Consider the following 20,806-nt stretch of genomic DNA (forward strand, 5'->3'; position numbering starts at 1 on the left):
AAATAATAGACCTTTCCCACGAGGGTCATTTGGGCAGAAGTATTACTAAATCCAAAGTTAGGAATAGTTTTTGGTTCCCCAAACTGGACTCGATGGTGGAAGTGAAAGTCAAGGAGTGCATCAGTTGCGTTAAAAGCGATAAAAATATAATCTTGCACAAAGTTCCCCGGTCTCCAGCTGAAGTACCAGAAGTACCATGGACAAAACATGCGATGGACATAATTGGTCCTATGGAGGCTTTAGGACCACAAAAAAGATTTATGTTTGCCCTGGTAGACTAAACCTCACACTTGGTAAATGTCAGATTCACATCTACCACTACTACCAACAATCTCATAATGTTTTTGAAATCTGTCTTCTCCTTTGAATGGATACCTGCAGTCCTGGTAACCGACAATGGGGTGCAGTTTACCTCGGAAGAAATGAAAACATTTCTTAAGGACTTAAACATCAAACACGAGAAAACGGCACTCTATTGTCTCAAAGCAAACGGCTTAGCGGAAAGGAACAACCGCATGATCAAAGAGCATATTCAACTGGAGATCTCCAACGGCTTTAATATAGATGATTCCTTCAGAAATTGCTTATGGGGCTACCACACAGCACCTAATCTCGTCAGCGGAATCTCCCCTTTCGTGGCCTTCAGGGGACGAGAGCCTGGCACCAAATTGAACCCCCTCTGGCTAGATGGGGGGAAAGCGGTGGTAAACAACAGCAAGGAGAGCCAACAAAAAGTCCAACAGCATCAAGCCAATTACAAAAATTGGTATCGCCAGAAACATGGAGTGAAGGATCTAAACCTCAAAGTTAACAACCCAGTTGTAGTAAAGAAACCCACTCATGCTCCGGTCGGACAAAGCTTATTTTTTCCTCCTCAGAACGTAAGGAAAACTGGGAAAATGTGGTGCAGCTGGATGATGGGCATACATGGAGTTTGGATAGACTTGCCACGACCAATTAATGCTAATAGACTTATTCCATATTATCGTTGTTAGACTTGCCACAACCAATTAATGCTAATAAACTTATTCCAATTATCGTCGTTGTTATATCCCATGGGTGTGGAGGTATGCTGTATTTTCCCTCCTCTTTCCTTCCCCTTGGTACCTTCCACCCTCCCCCTCCTCCTTACCTGTTAGTATGCCCGGGAGTTCAGGTTAGAATGTTGGCAATGTCAGCATAGCTGAGAGTGGATGACTAGAGTAAACAGCGCTCAACAATTTGTCCAGTTTCTGAGTGAATTAGTTTTCTACTTACAACAGATACCCATTTTCGTGAAAGCTGCGCTAAACGTTTCCACCCAGCTGGACTACTGTGCGCCACTACCAGAGATTTAAAATATATGGACTTGAGTTATTTGGGTTGTTTATGTTCTTAACCTTTATACAGATATCTATTTCCAAGAAGTTGTGTTTTGAAAGTCACTTCAATGATTCAAAAGAAGATTAATTGCCCTGTCATGTCACTTCCTATGAGGCGAGTTCCTGTGATGACACATCAGCTGCAAATTAAAGGGGGCTCGTCTCTTTCATTTTGCCCAGGGCCCCAAAATTCTAGGACCGGCCCTGCTGTGCAGTTTCTACTGGTACATTGAAATATCTTGAAGGGAGCTCCGTTGAATCATCAATACTTCTCCTTCAACCTGCCTCCTGGATATGGGAACAGATTGAAGTGTGGTTGTGGGCATGTAGAATAAATGCCGAGTCTCTAATATGAAATAAACTCACCAATAAGCAGCTAGTAATATGCTGAAAAATATGTTATTAGCAGTGCAATGTGCAATACTTTCAAACTCGGTTGTAGTTCAGAATGTGTGGTATCATTCACAGAGATTCCTTGTTCTAGGTAATACATTTTAGCCATGCACAATATAAACATAATCTCAAGGAAATATAGTGCAAAAGAGCTGAAAAGCGTGTTGATCATGTGAATAGAAGTTATACATCTGGCCTGGCACCTGCCTTTCACACTGCCTGCTGGCCCTGGCAGACCACATTGTGACATTATTACTCAGCTGTAATAAGTTCTTATAGTAAATTAGTAATGTCATTTTCATATTACAGTTGTCCAGTGGTTTTACAACTAGACATATAAACACATTGGAGACTGGCGTTCATACATATATTCCAGGCGTTTATCCATTATGGAAGGCCTTATGTCTGGCTTTAGGCTTCTGTTTATTATAATCAGCATGCTACCCCCAGAAGAGACATCAATGAGAGATTCTTAATGTGAAAGACATTAAGATGAAAGATATCGTTTTTCATTCAGGTGAATGGGCAGCAAAGGTTGCATAGATGCTAACCATGGTTTAACATTAAAAATATATATTTAAGGTATTTAACCAGATGAACAATACTCCCAATGGAATGAGAATTACTCCCAACATCCAAAAGTCAGAAGTAAAAAAAAAAAATTCAAAACCATCCTTGCATCCCTGTTGACATGCCAGGTAGCTTTTAATGGGGAAGCATTTCACGGACCTATATGTAAGTGCCAAGCTGTTCCCATTGTTTACAATGTTAAGATGTTCCGTTATATGCTTCATGATTGAGCTTTTCTAACCTGCTCATCATCTTACTTTTCAGAAATCACCAAAGTCGACAACACAAAGACACCTCTGCCAAAAGAACCAAACTTGTGGTTAGGTCCCAAGTTACCTGACTGGAAGGTCGCGACACCAGACGACCCCTGCTGTAGGAGCCGGTGGCCTGGCCAAAGGCCTCCACAGGTAAAACGTTTCCCATTATGCAAATCTTATATGTATCTGACAGATAATGGTTAAAGCTTTAGATGAGTGCATTGGGAAGATATTGGCTTTTAGTGATGCACCAGTTCCCATTTAATCACTCCTATGATGTCATAACAATGATAAATCACGGTTAACACCCCTAGCCACCAGTAAAATGTTTCCTTCCCATATTTTGTCCCATCTCCAACAACTCTCCTGAGACTGTCACTTGCCAGGGATTCCACAGACCTGAGATAACAGTGAAAGGCAATGCATGCATGGCTAGGGTGACCAGGCGTCCTGGATTTGCTAGGATGGTCCCCGTTTTTCACCAGATGTCCGGGCAGATTTCGAGAAATTCAGATCATGTCCCGGATTTTGGAGAAGGTCGACTAAAAACGGGGGTACAAAGCAGGTATAGCTAGAAGTTGTTTCAAGAAAGCAATTTATGGTGTGGCTGTGGGGGTGGAGGGTTGGAAGGCTGGGAATGTTGACCAGTGATGACATGACTGTTTTGTTGCAATATGGAAAAATGCTAATAAAAATATATAACAAAAAAAAGAAAGCAATTTAATTTACAGGCAAGCTACTAGGTTTAAAAATTGCATCTTATGTATGTTCTTACTGCCTGTTTTGTAATTCGCTGCTGAGGAGTGCTGTCATTCTGTGCGCTCGCTTGATGTCATATTATAGTCCTTCTTCTATTTTTGTGAAATATCCCGGTTTTTTGCTTTAATTCTGGACACCCTATGCATGACATTACCACCCACAACCTACGATTCTCATAGGGCTTCACAAATCCACAGGGGACAACAGATCTTTGCTGTATTGGCTACAGCTTCATGTGGTGGAGCACTGGAGCTCCTTTGCATGGATCTGCTGCTTCCTTCTCTCAGAGAGGAACGGTGAAAGAGCATACCAAGTCCAGGAGGTGCAGAAATGGCCTGAGGGAGGAGGACGAAGTATAAGAGTGAGTAATACCTCTAGGAAGTGGGTGCCGGGAAGCAGAAAAACAGGAAGGTTTTGCTACAAGTGGTTTCCAAGGAAATGAAGATGGGAAGCTCTAATGCACAGGTAATCTGTAAGAGGAGGGTCATATTTTGTATGGGTCCTGCATGACTCCTATCCCATTCCACAGCTGGCCATGATAGTATGAGGGGGCCATATAAGCCTAAAATTGTATAAGTCAAAACACCACAGATAAAGACATCTTCAAATCCACCCAAAGATGCTGCCACCAGGAGATATGGAACATCAACAGCACAGCTCTTGCGGACCACATTAGCACTGGCACAAAGAGCAGCAAGGAAATCTCCTCCATCATCAAGGAGTTCACCACGCCTCCTTCCCCTTCCAGCAACATCACCTCCTTGCAAGATATCTGCAACAAGCTCTCAGAATTCTTCTGTAACAAAACCGCTTCCATATACGCTAACTGAGGCCCTTAACCGGATCCTGTCACCGTTGCAACTTAACTTGCTACCACAGCCGATGAATAAACCCTGACCTTGTGGCCATCGCCACTGTCAAAACTGCCAGCACTAAGAAAACCAATTACTCAAGGGCCCCATCTCACCCTTTTCCCCACCACGCCTTTACACGGTCTCACACCGATTGCAAAAGTATTAACACTTATCCTTAATGCTACCATCAACTCAGCCTTAATCCTTAATGCTGCCATCAACTCAGCCACATCTCTGGGCACCAGGAACCATACCACTGTCACACCCCTGCCCAAGAATCCACCTGCTGACCTAACTATGCTGTCCAACTACAGAAAAATATCCCTTCCCCCATACCTAGGCAAGTCTTGGAGAAAATATTGAACTGATGCCTCACTGACAACCTCATCAACCACCAGCTAATCAACTCCAAGCAGTCTGCATTCGGTCAACTGCAGTACAGAAACAGCACTCATCATTGCCACAGACGACATCCACATTATCCTTAACAGAGGGGACACAGCAGGCAGCAGCCCTCATTCTCCTGGACCTCTTCGCAGCATTTGACAAAGTCCCCCACTCCATCCCCATCAGGCACCTACAAGAAATTGGCATTCAAGACCCACTCTCTCCTGGATCTACTCCTTCTTAATGGATAGGATGAATGAATAAAACACAAGCTGTCAGCCTGACACCTTACACCTCGTAATCCTGCAAACTCATAAGCAAAGTGGCTCATAGGTCATCGCTGATCTCAAACCTCTTCAATGCATACATGATCCGTCTGTCTTACGACATCCATGCATGTGACATCAACATCCTCTCCAACGTTGACGATACACAACTCATACCCTCTCTCTCAGGCTAGGCCCTCAACACAAGAAACAAGTTTACCGCCTGCTAGACCAAAGTCACAAACTGGATGAAAACTAACTGTCTCAAGCTTAACACTAACAAGACAGAAGTAGTCGAACATATTCGACAAGAACACCATGCCATATAACTCCAAACTAGGACCCACACCTACACCCAGGATCCACGCCAGGAACCTTGAAATCAATCATTGATACTAAACTGGACATGACTGCACAAGTCAACACTGTCACTAGAGCCTGCTTCCACACCCTGAAAATACTAAAGAAGATATTCAAATGTTTCTCAATCAACACCAAAATAACTGTTACTAGTGCTGTAGTCACCAGCAAGTTGGACTATGGGAACACCACCTACTCCGGGATAACCAAGCTACTCACCAAAAGACTGCAAACCATCCAGATCTGAGCAGCCAGACTCATCTTCAACCTCCCACACAGAACATACATCACACCATACCTCAGAGCTCCACTGGGTTCCGATAGACAAAGACGCTCATTTCAAATTCCTCACACACACATTACAAGACACTACACAACTTAGGCTTGATTTACCTTAACAGTTGCATCTCCTTCCACCAAACACCACAGCTGCTCAGGACTCCTACTCACACGCAAACCAGGCATACACAGAACCAGAGCAGGAGCAATGGCATTGTCTTACATTGCTCGTAAAGCGTACAACCTCCTACTTCACATGAGAGCTTCCTAGAAGACCTGGCTTTTCAACTAATCAACCTACCCTCTGCAAGGCTAGGAATGCACACCTGGTCAGTTCTTGGGTATACTTTTTTTTTTTTAAACTTTATTTTTTCATTTTGTAACAGTTACAAAAGGAAGAACCCCCTCAATTGGCATTGTTACAACATTTGTACACAAATCGACCTTCTCATTATGGCACTTGTGGATATAGGCTTCATCTGTATAGGCACTGACACAGGAGAAATAACAGACTCACAGGCAAATAACTAACATTGTGAGGAAGCGACCAGGCCTCGCACCACTCCCTGCAATAAATAAACACTAGGACACTCCCCCACCCTCTCCCTCAGATCCCGACCCCCATGGCGAGAACAATTCGTCACTTGCCCCCTCGGACTCGCTCTAAGTCCTCCTGTAGTTTCTCATCCCTCCGGGAGAGCTGCATATGGGTTTCCTCGGCCAGGGACCACTCTCTCACATCTCTTAGCCAGATAGGCACCTCCGGGGCCCTCTGTCCCATCCAGGTAATTGCCACCCTGCGCCTGGCAAGCACCAACATCAGTTGCAATATTATGTAGGAGGGTTTCCGTTTCTTGGGTTTGGGGACTAACGCCAGCAAACATTGCAAGGGGGTCAATGCTATGTGAAGGCCTGTAGTGGTGACTGTGTGATCTACCACCCCTGCCCAAAAACTCTTAATTAACGGGCAGTCCCACGCTAAATGCAGGAATCCCGCCCCCCCACACTACATCTGGTGCAGCTGTCCCCCCTGTCTCCAGATAAACGCCTCAGCGAGATCGGTGTGAGGTAGGTATGGTGCAGGAAATTAAAGTGAATGAATTTGAATCGTGCATTGCTTGAAACCTTACGCGTCAGGGACCCTATTCGTTTCCGCTGCCCCTGTTCCAATGGAGCACCCAGATCCGCTTCCCAAGCCGCCCAAGCCGGCGGAACCGGAGGGGTCAAGTCCTGTTTCATAGCTGCATAGAGCAGGGGTATTAGTCTACGCCCCCTGCCGCAGGACAGAAGAATGTGCAGAGTGTGAGTCATCGTTGGTGCATCCGGACACGGAGGCCAGGTCACCCTTACCACACCATGAAGTCCCCGATAATGCAGATGCTGCCCTCATCGTAGGCTAAATGCCTCCGCCGCCTGCTCATAAGTCAAGAAGGACTCGTTGGGGTATAGATCCGATAGAAGCTCATATCCACCCTTCAGCCAGTTGTGAAAGGACATTTGTTTTTCCATTGCCACTAAAGGGGCCAGTATCCAGACCAGTAGTTCCCTATGGAAGGGCACCCTCCGCAAGACCCTCTCTACAAACCGCTGCCAAACACCCGCCGTGTGATGCACAATATAGGGCAAATCTCCGTCCGCTCCTCTTCCCTGCATCAATGTAACCTGTAGCTCTAGCACGGTCGCCCTGCCCGCCAAGAGGCGTGTCTCCCAATTATCCGTGTCTGCGAACCATCTGGCCGCAGGCTGTAGTTGCGCCGCGTAGTAATATAAGTCAAAGCGCGGTGCCTCTAGGCCTCCCTCCTCATAATCCCGCACGACAGTGTGGAGCGCTACATTACTACGCTGACCCGCCCAAAGGAGAGACGTGAGCACCATGTTGAGAGTGTGAAAGACTCGTGGGGGAAGAGGACATAGCGTATTCTGGAGGACGTATAGCGTCCTGGGAAGCATCACCATCTTTACGACGGCCAGCCGTCCCATAAGAGATAGCGGCAAAGGGTTCCAAAAGGACACCGATTGCTGTAGGGACTTGATTATCCAATCGATATTCCGGGCCAACAGTTGTGAGTCAGCCGGGGCCACCTGAACACCGTGATAACGGAATCCCTCCAGTTCCCAGCGCAGCCTGAGATCTGGCATATCTTCTAGTGGCACTGAGTCAAAGCCCGGCAGCGGGAAAATCAGAGACTTACTGCGGTTGAGTTTTAGTCCCGATGCCTCGCCGAACAGATCTAGGTGGTGCAACAATATCGGGAGTGCCTCCTTCGGGGTTGTGAGATAAAACAAAGCGTCATCTTCATATAAAGAGATGACATTGCATGTGTCTCCCACCAAAAATGCCCCACCGTGACATCTCCATGCGGACTCTCACAGCAAAGGGCTCTATGGCCAGAGCAAATAGGAGTGGAGAGAGGGGACACCCCTGTTGTGTACCCCATCCCAATTGCCTCTCCTCCGACCGTGCAGCTCCAAGTCTAATCCTGGCACGAGGTGCCCTATATGGAATGCGAATCCATCGACAAAAATCGGGGCCCAACCCAACTGCTCGGAGGACCTCCTGTAAATACCCCCAATCGACTGTATCAAATGCTTTGGCAAGGTTGATCGACACCAGAACCATCTGCTCCCCCCTGTCACGTACCTCATGTTTAATGTGATTCAAGCGCCGCAGGTTCATGGCCGTGTTGCGCCCAGGAATAAACCTGCATTGGTCTGCGTGGACCAGGTGGGACATATACGGTGCCAGTCGTGTGGCTAACAGCTTGGTCACCATTTTTACGTCAGTGCTTATCATCGTGATCGGACGATACGAAGAGGGGTCATGCTTGTCCCCCCCCCCCGGTTTCAGGATCATACAGATTTCCCCCCCGTGTCATACTCAGTGGGAGAGTCCCACTCTCAAAGGCCTCGAGAAAGACCTGCCGGAGGAAGCGGGAAAGTGTGTCTCCGAAAGCCTGATAAAATTCAGGAGGGAACCCATCGCTCCCGGGGGACTTAGCGCGCGGCAAGCGGCCCATTGCTTCACGCACCTCATCCAGCGTGAGGGCCTCATCCAGCTCCAGTTCTTGGGTGTACTTGAGGTGACAGTGCACTTTACAAATACACATAACTTCACAAATACAAAAACAGGTAGGAAAGAAAGAAAGAGCATGGAGGCATAGCCTCCACCCTGGCCAACCCCAAACTGCTGTGACAAAGACTGAGTGTGTAGGCAGCTGGCTCTTTATATAGTGAACTAAAACAAAATACACTGTGCAGAGAGTCCAGTAGTTCCCAGGTTGGTATACAGAGGCGAAAGTAGATTATAATAAAGCTCTATGTGTGGTAGTGTGGGCGAGCAGTTGGGCTTATCAGAGTGTAGTGCTATGCATTTTTTGTACTCTGAGTCAATAAATGAAACACACACTGAAGAATAAATCCCAGATCAATTTTTTTAAATAATATTTTGTTAGAACTGGGGGTCTCTAGTTGGCAGAGGTAGGTACCACTGTCCAAATTGGGCCCCTTGCTTCTAGTCAGGGTAAGGAGTAAACACTTTTTAGATAACCTCTCCTCGCCCTCTTGGTAGCTTGGCACAAGCAGTCAGGCTTAACCAAAAGCAATGTGTAAAGTATTTGTACCAACACTCACAGTAACACAGTGAAAACACCACAAACTGACTCCACAACAGTTCAGAAAAATAAAGGTATTTAATGTAAACTACACAAGACCAAAACGACAAAAATCCAACATACACAGTTCAAGAATATGGTTGCAAAAGAGTTCTTAAGGTTGCGATAAAATAATCCACAGTTGCGTGTAAAGTTCACAGTTGCGTCAAGTTTTGCCAACAGTACCTTTTAAAAGCGACAAAGTTCCAAAGCAGAAGCTGGTGCGGTGGAAAACAAGCGATGCGTTGCTCCTGAGACCCTGGGGAGGAGATGCGACAACCCCGCTGCAGCAGCGGGCGTGTTTCAACGAATCCGGTCTGTATGGGGAGGAAGGCGGACTTGTATGGATTCCGGTGCGTAGGTTCCGTAGGAAGTTCTCTCTCGCAAAGGCACGATGCGATGATCTTTGGAGTTGCGATGATCTCCGGGGCAACGATGCGCGGACCAGCGGTGATCTCTCTCTCGCAGCTCCTCGATGCGATGGCTTCTGCGACGACACTCGCAGCGACGTGATACGGTCCACAAGCAAGCGGTGCGGCGATCTCACCCAGCGACGACAAGCTCTGCGACGACACTTGCAGCGATGATAGTCTTCCCGCACCGGTCTGGTGCGTCCCGCAAATGAAGGATGCTCCGGCTCTGGCAGCGGCAACACGCGCTGCAACGATCTCGGCCTTCAAAGCGCCGGGAATTTCCTCACCTGTCGGGGATGCGCTCCGCAAACAGGCGATACGACAAAACTTGCAGAAAGTATTTAAAAGCTTGGTTTCCAGCTTCCCAACACAGGTACAACTTCCAGAGGCACCACAACTGGCCCAAGCACTCTAGGAAGGACAGAACTCTCTCAGCAGAGTTCAGGGAAGCTGGGAGTGAAGTCCTTTTGTTCCTGGGACTTCAAAAACAGGGAGACAGCTCTTCTCAGGCCCTTGGAGATTCCTTCAAGCAAGGGGACACAGCACACAGCAAAGTCATTCCCCTCTCCTTGGCAGCAAAGCAACAGCAGGTCAGTCCAACAGAGCAACAGCAGGACAGTCTTCTTTCTTCAGTTTCAGCTTTCTCCTTGGCAGAGGTTCCTTCTTGATTCCAGGATGATCTAATTTTCTGTAGTCAGGGGTCCTGTACTTATACCCCTAAAAGTATTTGATCCCTTTGTGCAGGAGGGCTCTGAGCCCGGTCTGAATCAGTTCTGGGTGTTCCTTGAGCACTTTGTTTTCCTGGCCTCTCCTTTCCTTTCAGGGAGAGGGGCAGGGTCGTCAGCCTCCCAGCAGGAGGTGAAGCCAGCATTGTGGAAGGCAGGCAGAGCCCTATTCAAGCCCAGGTGCTAGCCCCTCCCACCACTCAAGATGCAGATGCAGTCATTCAGCCTAGGGCTGACTCAGCCAGCCTCCTGGGGGCTCCCAGCCTCTATCACTCTCAAACCAAACAGTCAATTCACAAACAGGCCAAGGCACCCAGAAAGGTCAGACAAGGGAACAGCAGCTTTCTAAAAGTGTTGTTCTCAAACACAGGATTTAAAAACAATATTACTAAATTCTGAGTTCTTTTATGTGCTATCCTGCTCCTATGGGAAGATATGCTGGTAGCCACTGTAGCCAGCTTTCCCCATGATAGCCTATAGGGCAAGATAGCCTTGCAATAGTGAAAAACGTAAATGGCTGTAATTCACTACCAGAGCATGTCACCTGCACAAGTATATGCTCTACCTTTCACATACACTGCACCCTGCCCAAGGTGGTACTTTGGGCCTTCCATAGGGGTGACCAATGTGTACAGAAAGGGAAGGGTTAGGCCTGGCCAGTGGAGACACTGACCAGGAGAACATGGCAGTTCACAGACTGCACACAGGCACTGCGGTGGCAGGCCTGAGACACCATTTTAGGGCTACTCATGTGGGTGGCACAATCAGTGCTGCAGGCCCACTAGTAGCATTTGTTATCACCAGCCCTGGCACACTCAGTGCACTTTACTAGGGACTTCTGGGTGACACAAATATTCCAATCATGGATAACCAATCTGCATAACAATTTACAAAGGGAGCACTTGCACTTTGACACTGAACAACAGTGGCAAAGTGCCCAAAGCATCTAAACCAGCAAAAATGACATCCAGCACAGCATAAAAAATACAGGAGGTAGAGGCAAAAAGATAGGGGGAAACCACTCCAAAGATGCCAGGTCTAACACATTTATTGTTATATAAGTTTTTATACCAAGAACATTGTTCTAAGGTAAGTATTTTTTAAGATATGATTTTTCAAAGTTCACAAAATAACACCCTCTTGGGCGCAATTACGCACCATAGAAGTCTGTGGGAGAAAATAGGAAAATGCATATAAAATCATACAGTTGGTTCACCTTCCGGATTGAAGTAAGTAGCAAGACTAGGTCCAATAATCCAACAGTAGATTGTCGGGTGCTTCCCGGATTCGGCCAAGAGTAAGGTGCCGAGGTCGCTGGTAGCAGGTGCTATGGGGAAGGGAGCAATCAGAAAACACACTGCACAAGGGGACTTAAAGGTACGTCCAAGGGGTCCCACTCAAGGGAGCAGATCACAAGGGCCTCAGGACCATGGGAGCACAGCTGGTTCGTTAGTATCCAGGCCGGGCGGGCAGGTTGCAGACCAGATAGGTCAGCAGGGCGGCGTGCATCAAGATGTCTTCGCGGTCAGTGGCAGGCTGATTGCACAGATTATTCTGGGATCGCTGGCCATTCACAGAGTGGGTCTCAGGGCTCTTGACGTCCCGTGATGGGTGCTTGCTTCCTGAGCAGTTGGAGTCGTAATTGGACTCTTCGTCTCGGTGCAGGTGGCAGGGGGTCTGGTACCCCAGGTGTTGGTGCAGCATTGCTCTGGTAGGCCGTAGTGTCTTCACACTCATTGGGCAGACAGATCTGACCCTCCTGAGCTGATGCACCTCGTTTTACTTGGATCCTGCATTGGAGATGCCAGGGAGCACCAAGTTGGTATACCAGACTCTGCAGGTTTGGTGACTGCTGACTGCAGGGGAATTCTTTGGTGATTGGTGAAGGGCTGGAGGTGCTGTGGGGTTCTTGGAGGCCTCATATTTGCAGGGCAAGACAGCACACTATGAAGGTGCAATCCTGGGAGCAACAGGCAGGGTTTCGCACCAAACCTCTGCCGCAGATCTTTGATTCTTGAGTCAGGAGATCTTCTTTGTTTGTGTCTTCTTTGTATCCAATGAATTTAAGTTCAAGGTTCAAGGGTGCCACCTAAATACTAAATTTAGGGGTGTTTAAGGGAGTGACATGTAGTAGTCAATGCACGACTTACCTTTAGGGTGTCTATACCCTCAAGTGATCACTTCCTGTGTAAAGTGGCACTACCCAAGCCCTGATAGATTAATTCCTGCTATCTCAGATGGAGGAATTTGAAAAGTAGTGTCCACATCACCTGCTCCACCTTAGGGGTGGTGCTAATTGAATGTGGGCACACCTCCTAATCTAACTAATTTTGCTCTTGTCCTCCTGCCAAATGTGGAGCAGGACAGGGGGGTTGGAATACTCCACAATCTGGAGATGCCTGGGCTGCATTTCAAAGGCGGCATCAGTGTTGCTTCCTCCCGCCCTCTCCCATCGTTGCTTGCCCATCTCCTTCTGCTTCTCTGCTTGACCCTACCCCCCACTACCTCCCTCTTCACTGCTGCTTTTATTTTTTTTATACGATCTGATCGTATTGGTGTGCTCGTTCTGTCCTCCGTCTTGCCATAGTCTCCCTTGTACACATACAAACATACCACTAAAATGCAGTTCCATGTACATACACAAATGCATTTCGTAAAAAGTTGTTAAAACATGAAGAGCAATGGTTTATTTGTTGTTCACGATCCAAAGGTATTGGAGCGATCACTCTCTCCTCCGTCTTGCCATGGGCCTGGTCAATGTGAATGTCCTGTAGCCATGTTGTCTAGAAGCACATCTGCTTCTCAGCATGGCTGAAAGTCACTGAAAAAAGCGCTATGATGAGGTCAGTGCAGGCCACGTCATAGTGCTTTTTGTGTTCCGAGGGGCAGGGCAATAAACTGAGCATTGGGGGCAAAGATACTGGGCGTCGGCCAATATTTTTCTGTTTTAGACGGCCTACCAAGCCAAATGTTCTGTCACCGTGTCATTACAATTTATTTTTTTAAATCTTTTTATTTAACATAGCTCATAGTACTATGACACAGTAGATGTTCAAGAAGCAGATTAGAGAATAGCGTTGTGGTGAACAAAAATAGCACATCAGCACACAAGTGGGTTATACAATAACCTGATTACTCCACAGACTACCCCCCACCACCCCCTGCCCCCTCGTCCAGGAGTAGCGCGTGGAGTGGCAAAGCGTCAGTACTGAGTACAGAGCGGTGATGCAAGGCGTCGGGTCAGGCATATCTAAAATGTTTCCAGCAAGCCACCAGAGGGATCAGGTTTCACAATACCGCTGGAGCTTTCGGAAGACAGGTTTGATGTTCAAGCCGATACGAACTGCAACGTGTTGTTTACTTATTGCGCTAATTTGTTATCAACCCCATAACATACAAGCATTTGAGGCGGCTGTCCGGGAGTAGTGCGGGGAGTGGCAAAGAGTCGGTTGAGGGTACAGAGCGGTGGAGCAAGGTGTCGGGTGAGAGAAGGAAGCTGGCAGATGTGCTAGCGGCGGCAGTGTGCAAACTCCGGGAACAGCAAGAAAACAAGTAGTCCGTAAATGAATAGATAACAGCCAGAAGTGGAACTAAATTGTAGTTGGTCGGTGCTGCTTCCTGCAAATCGGAGGCGACGTATCGGATCAAAAGCCAACCATAAGCCAGATAAAAAGACCAATTCCAGAATCAACCAATGGCAAGCAACAGGAGAAATTACCCTCCATATTTGTGTTTACTATAGGTCTTGCGACAACGCAGGCGCTGTCTAGGCGAGACCTAAATACACAGGGTGCCTTGTAACAGATCAAATGGCGTGTGTCTGTAGTCTGCTTTGCTGGAGAATAATATTTGGGTAAGGAAATCCCTGGGGGACCCAGTTGTCTTTGATCACGCACACTAGTCTGTGCTTGTGACCAGGCCTGGAAGTTAGCAGATGTGCTGTGCAGCTAACTTGATTTGCAGCATACAGTGGCAGAATACATATATATGTATACCACATACGTTATATCGATCTAACCTATAAGCTAAATAAGACGTAGAATTGGTATCTTACTTGTAAGCAATTATAGAGCATATTCCTGATTTTTTGAGCATTTGTAATGATCATAACTTGCAACTTTTTCTGAAAATGGTAATTCTTGTAATAAAGACCTGTTTTATTGTAAAGCGCTCTAACACCTTTGGGTAATGTTGAAGTGATAACTAGACTGCATGAAGAAATTGTCAGACAGGTTCTTATAAAGACCATGTCATATTTATGTACTAGTTACATAGTTAAGTGGAACATGTTTAAATATTTTAAGTCCATACTTTCACAATGCTTTATAAACCTTCTTGTTTCTCAAATTTGCTTTAAAATTCACCAGGTGCTCATTCTCTTTTCAAACAATTTGCTGTGCAACATTCATACCCAACTTTTATGCCCCACCACTTTCAAATGGTTCCGGCTGCCATTGGATCCAGTGGAAGAGGCAATGCACTGCCTGGACCAGTGAAGACTGGTTTGAACTGTAGCAGAATCTGGGAAGCAGTAACGCTCTTATCCACTGTTAACCCTTTCCATGCTCAGGACGGCTCCACGCCGTCATGAGCCACGGGCGGCGTGTGCTCATGACGGCGTGGATCCTCCCACGCTCCGCCTGCGCGCACTAATTCCCCGCCTGTGCGGGCAAATTAGTGAACTACTCTATCTTGTAATCAAATGACCGTGGTAACTTTCCCAGTTCACAGTAACTCCCATTCCTCAAGCATTAATTACTCTTCCTAGGTCTGTGCCCCAGTTAGGCTGGTGGACACAAGGAATTTCTGTACTATGCTATAACTTGATCTTGTAAATATCTGATACCAAATTGGAAATAAACACCCAACGGGATGATATTTAAACAATATTTATCAAAAGATATTTGTACAAGAGCATATTTCTGCATGTGATATTCCATTATTCTGACATACAACCGTCCACTTTTTTGGGTATCAGCAAGATGTCATTGAAAAAATTCTGTGCCTCCCTTAATAAACCCTGTGATTTTGTTCCAAAAAATTTTCATTGGAAGAATGATGCTTAGATGTCCTGACCCTAGTTACATTTCTGTGTCATTGTATAGTTACGGGGAGTTACCGCAAATGCCTCTTGTAATTGTAATGCCCATTTCACTTCCCATACCTTTGTTCCCTTTTTTTCGAGTTAGACTCAGAATTACAAATTACAGCACATTCAACTTGAGGCCATGAACGTCAATTCACCAAGAGTCCTGGGGTAGCGGAAGTGACATCACATGCCTTTTGACCTTTACATTCATTCACACACACATACTGACACATACACACAAAATCACACATACACACACATTGACCTACATGCATGCACACAACACATTTAAAAGCATTTTTTACTTATATCTACTGCCAGAGAGAATCATATTATGGTTTTTATTACATTAATAGTGGATAATATGTTATTATTCACTGACACTGTAATTAAAATGACAAAAAAACAAAGAGATTGGTTCACCAACCGATGCCCACATTGCCAAGATGTCCTTGTGTTCCTGGCACTGATTGTGCTACTTCTGAGGCCAGGGGTCGCAAATGCAGTGCCAGGGGTTGCAAGGGTCACGCCAGGGGTTGCATCTGTGACCCCTGGTCAGCCCTAAATGACATCCATTCTTAAAGCCTGACCTTCTAAGCTCAAGCTCCTCTCTTTCCCTTTCTCAGGGATCATGCAGTATTACCAGAGATTGATTTGTGAACATATATATTTTGTGGGCATCTCCACTGAATCCTATCCCCTCATCTCTGTATTTTTCTGATCCTAGCTCCGGTAGTTTCTATCACAAGGGTAACCAGCAATGTCCAGGTTGATGACATGTGGACTAAGGTTGCAGATTAAGAGCTTTCAAAACTGTGGTATCATGGGCTGGACCTTGAAGAACAGCAGCATAATGATATTGGTAAAAAGGAGAAAAGTTTGAAATAGTGTTGAAGATGATCCTAAATTAAAGAACCTGATGACTGGATGAAGCTAGTTGGAGGAGCTGTGGCGTAACGAGGTATTACCTGAGGACTACATATATATTTGCTTGATATAGAAAGCGCATTACAAGATGAAGCACACCCCATGGGGCCATGCTGGATGGCTCTGAACTCACACTAGGAATATGGCTTAACACCCTGATGACATAGTAACAATTTAATATCCTGGGGATGAGGAACTATCCTTTTAAGGCAACCACCACCATTCACACTCATCCACCAGATCACCATACTCCAAAACCTCTACCAGGAAACTGCTGAGTCAACACCCAGCAAGCATGGATGCTGGTACATAGTGTAAGTTCGCAGAACAAATACGCAAGCAGGACCCACATGTATGCACATTTTCTGCACATATAGGACCAACATGAGTACAGTGTGCTGATGAATATAAACTCCATGTGAGATGCATTCCTTTCCAGCATGTTCGGGTCCTGAGAGAAACTATTGTCCTGGTCAGGATACCTTCTTCCTAGGCCAGGCGGTGCATAATGAATTATGGCAGTATACCCTCTGCAGCTGTCTGTGCTACAGATTTCAATGGAAAAACCAAACATGCCAAACCAAAAGGGCGCCTAGATGAAATAGGCAGGGTCCCGAGAACGTCGCGGTAGGGTACCTCTTTCAGGTTAAAAGAACGGAATTCCATTGTACTGGTTCATTTCCAGCTTTGAAGGTGGACTAATATTTCTGTGTTTTTTGATGGTACATTTCACGTAACGACTACATTCCAGATTCCACTCTTGGTTCTTGGTGTTAAACATAATTCATATCATCCCCATAACAGACACTGCATGGATTCCTTACATAGCATCTCAAAACCTGTCATCTAGCTCAGTTTCAACTTGCCCTTTGTGGGTCACTTACAAGTATTACTGATTTAAGATCTACTGATAACAGCAACACAAATATGTACGGCACTGAACTGCACTTCCCTGACAGACTGGCTGTATACCCATTTTGGGTACCTTTGACTTCGTAGTTTAAAATTGCACTAATCCTGTCTCAAATACACCATACTCAATTTAGTGCTATAGCGGTGCTTAATTTGAGCCAGCGGTCTCCCGTGCTTGGCACCAACACTTAATTGTCCACATCGGCGCTTGTGACAGTCTGCCACAAGTTGGTGCTGTCTTGCTAATTTAAATGTAAATGTAAATGTAGTATACTTGTAAAGCGCACAGCTGCCCCAGCAACGGGGCGTCCCGGCGCTGTATAACTCTGGGGAACCCGTCCTGGCTTTCCCTGTGGGATAGTCCCTTGCTGGGAGTCCCCAAGGTGGAGCCAGGCATCCCCGGAATTGGTGGGGCCGTTGTGGAGATTAGGCAAGCTAATGCCCAGAGTTGCCGAGTGGAACCCCTGATTAGAGTAAGCACCGAAGCGAGAATTATCGAGTCCGCTGACCAAGGTCCACGACCCTGCCGCGTCGGGAATTGAACCTGGTCCCGGGCCGACTTCTGCTCTCAGGCCTGCTGCCTCTAACCAGTGAGCCACACTACTCCATTGCTCTAGATATATTCTGTCCATGATTTCCTCCTTAGTGCTCGTGGCCGGGGTTAACCATTTGTCCGCTGCCATTTTCAGTCGAACAAACAGGGTCTTGGGGTTCTCCCCCGGAGCACCTCGCTCTTTCCGGAATCTTTGTCTGTAGGCTTCCTGGTCTAAGCCTAAGTGGTCTAAGATGATCTTCTTTACGTCAGGATAGGGAGTGTCTCCGTTCGGGTTGGCCACCTGGTAGGCGGCCTGCGCCTCTCCTGACAGGAGAGGAGCCCAGAAAAAAGGCCATTTGCTCACGGGCCAACCACAGGCCCTCGCGGCCCTCTCGAAATTGAGCATAAACGCGTCAGGGTCATCCCCGGGATGGAACTTTTGTAAGGACACCACTGAGGACCCATGAGGGATGGACCTTTCTACTCTCCCCTGAGTTCCCGGATCAACCCATACTGTCGGGGTTTCCTCCCTTTCGGTTAAGGCTTTTCTTAAGATCTCGCGGTCGGCTTGAGCCGACGTCAACTGTTGTTCAGCCACCCATCCTAGTTTCTCCTGTCCCTTGATCAGTTGCTGTAGGAGGGACTCCATCTCTATATCGAGATTCACTCTGCCCGCATTCTCCACCACTGTAACCAGGGGCGCTGGTTGAGAGGTAGAAATGGGCAGTAGACGAGATTTTGTCAACAAGGGGTTTATTGTTGCCAACAATTGATCCGAACAGTTAGATTTCAAATAGTGTGATCGTCGCGGGGATCTACTCCTGCTGCGTCTCCGTTGACGGACTTTCTCCTTCTTTCTGCATCCCTCGGGGATCTGTGGGGTGGGTTCTTCTTCCTCCGAGTCCGTTGCGGCGGGACGGGAGACTCTCCCAAAAAGGTAAAGAGAAACAAAGGACTGTGAGACGTCTGCACACGATATTTACACAGGGGTAGGGAGTGAGGGAGTCCACCGGTGCTCTATTATACAAGGTGTGCTGAAGTGGGGTGGTCAGGGACCGTGCTCAGGGAAAAGGGAACCGGGAGGTTTAGGTAACCCGTGGTTTGGTACCTAGTGTACCTCCAGCCCCCACCCAGCCCCGCAAGCGGTCACGCACCTGGGTGAGCCACGCACCTCCCCTGGGTGAGTGGCTGGGCGGCTCGCAGGAACGTAGGCCTCCTGGCTTTCCTCCGTTCTTGTCATACGCCGACTCTGCTCTCTGCGGGCTTCTCTTCTCCTCTACTCCCCCGGCTTCCGATGTTTCTGACCGCTCTCCTTCTCCTCCGGTGTTCTCCGCTCCTCTTGCTTCGGTTTCTCCTCGTCTCCGCTCTGTCTCTTCCTGCACCTCCGTTCTCTCGCCAAACTCCTCCTCCGTCCTCCAGGTGTACAAGCACCTCGTGGTTTCCGGGTCGTCCCCTTTTGTAGTACCTGTATTGAACGCCGGCTCTTCCCACTCCGCCTCTCTCCATGCTTTAAAGGGCCATTCCTCCTCGCCCATGTCATCGGAAGCGCAAGTCTCAAAGTCCTGTTGAGAAGGAAGAGAGAGAGAGGGGAGGGGTGAACAATCCGTTTGGCGTTTCTCTCCACACTCCGGGTCGCCCTGCTGCATTGTGGGACTGGTAGGCGGCATGGACGGGTGTTCTCCATGTAGCTTCCGGTACACCCCGTTACAATATCCCTCCCTAACCCCTCTTTATTCCCTCTCCTGCAGCCCACGCTCATTTATGTGCAATTATTCCGCATTTTGCAGCTACTCTTCCTGTTTCGCCCACATTTATTACAAAAACATAGACCTACATGTCCGGATAGCTCAGCACATATGGTGGAGAACTCTGCACAGAAAAGGTAGTAGTGGCAGAGGCGAAAGTGTTGTATTGCTTATGCACTACAAAATGTAATAGTACCGGGGTAATACTCACATACTACAAAACGCAGTTTGTGAATTAAGCCCTCTGTTTCAGCACTTCTCAGTTGCAGACTTTTAAAATCTCCCAAAAATCAGACCTGCTGATGATTATGCTGCATCTTCCGCTGTCCTCTCTTCTTGCAAGTAATCGTTGACTTTAAGAGGCTAACGTGGTGTAAGGCCCAGATTAGAAGATTAATGATGTAAGACTTGGTAAGTGGTACATTCAGAAGCACTGACCTAAATGATAAGACCAGGAGTCTGATGACCCAAGACTGTAAAGCTCAGAAGACAATACCCTCTGCCCTGCCAGGGTCCACACTGTCCCTTGGACATCCCAACTGCCCCTTGTAGGGTTGTAAAGGGCACGCGTAAAACATTCACATGCATGCATGGTGTGCTCAGTCAGCTCACCCTCACCAGCATAGCCTGGCACATTCCATCTTCTGGTTTGTTAATAGTTGTGCAGAGATCTGAAATGACCATACAGAAAAGGGAATTTGCATTGCAGGTAAGTGTGATTGCTTTCAGTTGGTATCATCATATGTCATGCCATTGTTCAATATTTGTGTCCTTGAGCTCTGTTGATATACAGCATTAAGATGCAATTCCCACTACTGTGCAGTGGAAAGTGACCAACTGTATTCCATCTATATCTAAAGGAAGTAACGAGCTCGAAGGGAATGGCGGCTGGAAAGGTAATTATTTACCGGGAGCTACACTCTCGACCACAACACCTTTACCTTTCTATAGTGGACAGATCGTTTGGTATTCTGGCAGTGCACCTGGTTTAGTCGTTAAAGTGCTGTCCACTCCTTAAGCACTTGTGACCTAGTTTACTACAACGTTTAGAGAAGCATTAGAAATGCAATAGGTCTCGCAGCATTAGAGTTAGTGCTTTTAGAATTGTTAATGGGTTTTTTTGTAAATCTTTAGCATGAGGTTGAGGGTGAGTGAGGGTGAGGGGTTGAGGGTGAGTGAGGGTGAGGCTGAGGGTGAGGGTGAGTGAGGGTGGGTGAGGGGTTGAGGGTGAGGGGTTGAGGGTGGGTGAGGGGTTGAGGGTGAGTGAGGGTGAGGGGTTGAGGGTGAGTGAGGGTGAGGGTGAGGGTGAGGGGTTGAGGGTGAA

General features: G+C 47.1%; 1 protein-coding gene across 6 annotated transcripts in view; it reads left to right on the forward strand.

The window, feature by feature from the left end:
• Positions 1–20,806, forward strand: part of LOC144819281 (uncharacterized) — a 752,536-nt gene that overhangs the window by 311,427 nt on the left and 420,303 nt on the right. For all 6 annotated transcript variants that reach the window (XR_013607256.1, XR_013607258.1, XR_013607259.1 and 3 more), the window contains exon 3: positions 2,589–2,731. Coding sequence is in view for 2 of the 6 variants with exons in the window: in XM_078677246.1 (XP_078533372.1) it covers positions 2,589–2,731 (143 nt within the window). In the remaining 4 variants the exon portion in view is untranslated. The remainder of the gene's footprint in view (positions 1–2,588; positions 2,732–20,806) is intronic.

The sequence above is a fragment of the Lissotriton helveticus genome, chromosome 2_1 (assembly GCF_964261635.1).
Source record: "Lissotriton helveticus chromosome 2_1, aLisHel1.1, whole genome shotgun sequence".
In the NCBI taxonomy this organism is placed as follows: domain Eukaryota; kingdom Metazoa; phylum Chordata; class Amphibia; order Caudata; family Salamandridae; genus Lissotriton; species Lissotriton helveticus.